Here is a 1,695-nt window from a genome sequence, read left to right as displayed (position 1 = left end):
CTTTCAATTTTTTATTTGTGTAAATTAATTTTCCTTAAAAATTAAATTTAATTAAATTTTTTTTAAAATTTTTTTCAATAATTTTTTTTTCCATTTTTTTTACCCTCCTAAACAAATATTTCAGAATTAATAATGGATATATTAAAAATTTAATAAAAAAATGGAAACCTTTTCAATTTTTTTTTTATGAAAAAAATTCAACTTCAATAAAACACAAAAGCGAGACATAGCCCGTTCAAAATAGTAGATTTAGAATATTCAAAAAAAAAAAAAAATTATAAAATCGATGTATGTATTAAACTAATAGCTCGATAATTATCCGAAATAAAACTCAAATATTAACTATGAAATATAGACTTTTTATTTATAATACTCCCCAAGAAATATTAATTCAATTATACTCATTAAATCCTTCAAAAAAAAATAGTCATAAACTCTTCATAAAGGATTTTCATGAATTAACTCTATTAGATTAACCAATCAGTTTTCACTTAATACCCCTTCCATGTGTAAAATATAAAAAAATAGTTGATAATAAGGAAATAATTCATAAAGAAAATTACAAATCATTTTTTTCAAAAGTAAAAAGAAAGAATATCGACAAAAATAATTTATTCATTTTTCCACCAACAATAAAACATTTTAATAAAAAATAATAAAAAAAAAAAACCAAAACTTGGATAATATTTTTATCATTATTAAATTTAATTAGTTGTAGAGTTACAGGTAATATGAGTTGGGTAAAGATTAATAATAGAGTTTGGAAGAATGAGGAATAAAATGGAACAATTTTAAAAAGTTTATTAAAAGAAATTCAAGTCTTGGTTACTGATGAACTTAACATTGAAATAGTTCAAGTAAAAATCATATAAATCACAATTAATACAGCAAATAAATATCAAAATATTTAGATAAAAAATCTGCTTTATTTTTCTTTTCAATAACAAAATTATTTCTAAAATTAATAAAAGTTTATTTTTATAATTTGAAGAGTTAAAATAATTATGTAAATAAATTTGATAATAATTTTAAAAGATATAATTAAAAAATATTAATGATTAATAATTTAACAGCATCTTCTACCACGACCAATATCAATATCGATATTTATAATGTTACTGTTTCCACTGCTGCATGGATTGAAACCACATGAACCACCACCTAAGCTATTACCAAAACAAGCTGATTCATTATCAAAGAAAAAGGTACTTCTTAATGAATTTAACATTGAAATAGTTGAAGCACTGTTAACTGGGTTCATTGATGAAATAGATTCTATATAAAATAAAAGTTTTAGATACACATAAAAAACTATATATAATAATTTTTTTTTTATATTTACTAATAATTGACATTTTAGAATTTAGATTTTATCTTTGTTATTTAGTTTGTTAATATTTGAAATGAAAATTATTATATTTTTTTTTTTTTTATACAACCGTAAATTAATGCAATGATAAACACCCATTAATTTTTTTTAATTTTTTTAATTTTTATTAAAATTTTCAAAATAAAATTCCAAATATAACTCATTAATAGTTTATATAATTTAATAAAGATAATATATTTATAAATATAATCAATTTCATTCAATTCAATAACTTTATCTTTTTTAAAATATTTTTTTACATTTTAATTGTCATTAAATATTTCTTTCACCACTCCAGATTTGATTAATCAAGTAAATATAATTTT

At 18.6% G+C, this 1,695-nt stretch overlaps 1 protein-coding gene across 1 annotated transcript; it reads right to left on the bottom strand.

Annotated features, from left to right (window-relative positions):
- Nucleotides 1–1,066: 1,066 nt before the first annotated feature.
- On the bottom strand, nucleotides 1,067–1,355 carry DICPUDRAFT_146591 (uncharacterized protein; the record flags this gene model as incomplete). Its single annotated transcript, XM_003282919.1, has 2 exons — nucleotides 1,067–1,275; nucleotides 1,343–1,355. The coding sequence occupies 2 exons, from the start codon at nucleotides 1,353–1,355 to the stop codon at nucleotides 1,067–1,069; spliced, it is 222 nt and encodes a 73-aa protein (XP_003282967.1).
- Between the last annotated feature and the right edge of the window lie 340 nt (nucleotides 1,356–1,695).

Source organism: Dictyostelium purpureum (genome assembly GCF_000190715.1).
Source record: "Dictyostelium purpureum unplaced genomic scaffold DICPUscaffold_2, whole genome shotgun sequence".
NCBI classification, from domain to species: Eukaryota; Evosea; class Eumycetozoa; order Dictyosteliales; family Dictyosteliaceae; genus Dictyostelium; species Dictyostelium purpureum.
The sequence above is the reverse complement of the archived record's forward strand: the minus strand, read 5'-3'. Positions and strand labels throughout refer to the sequence as shown.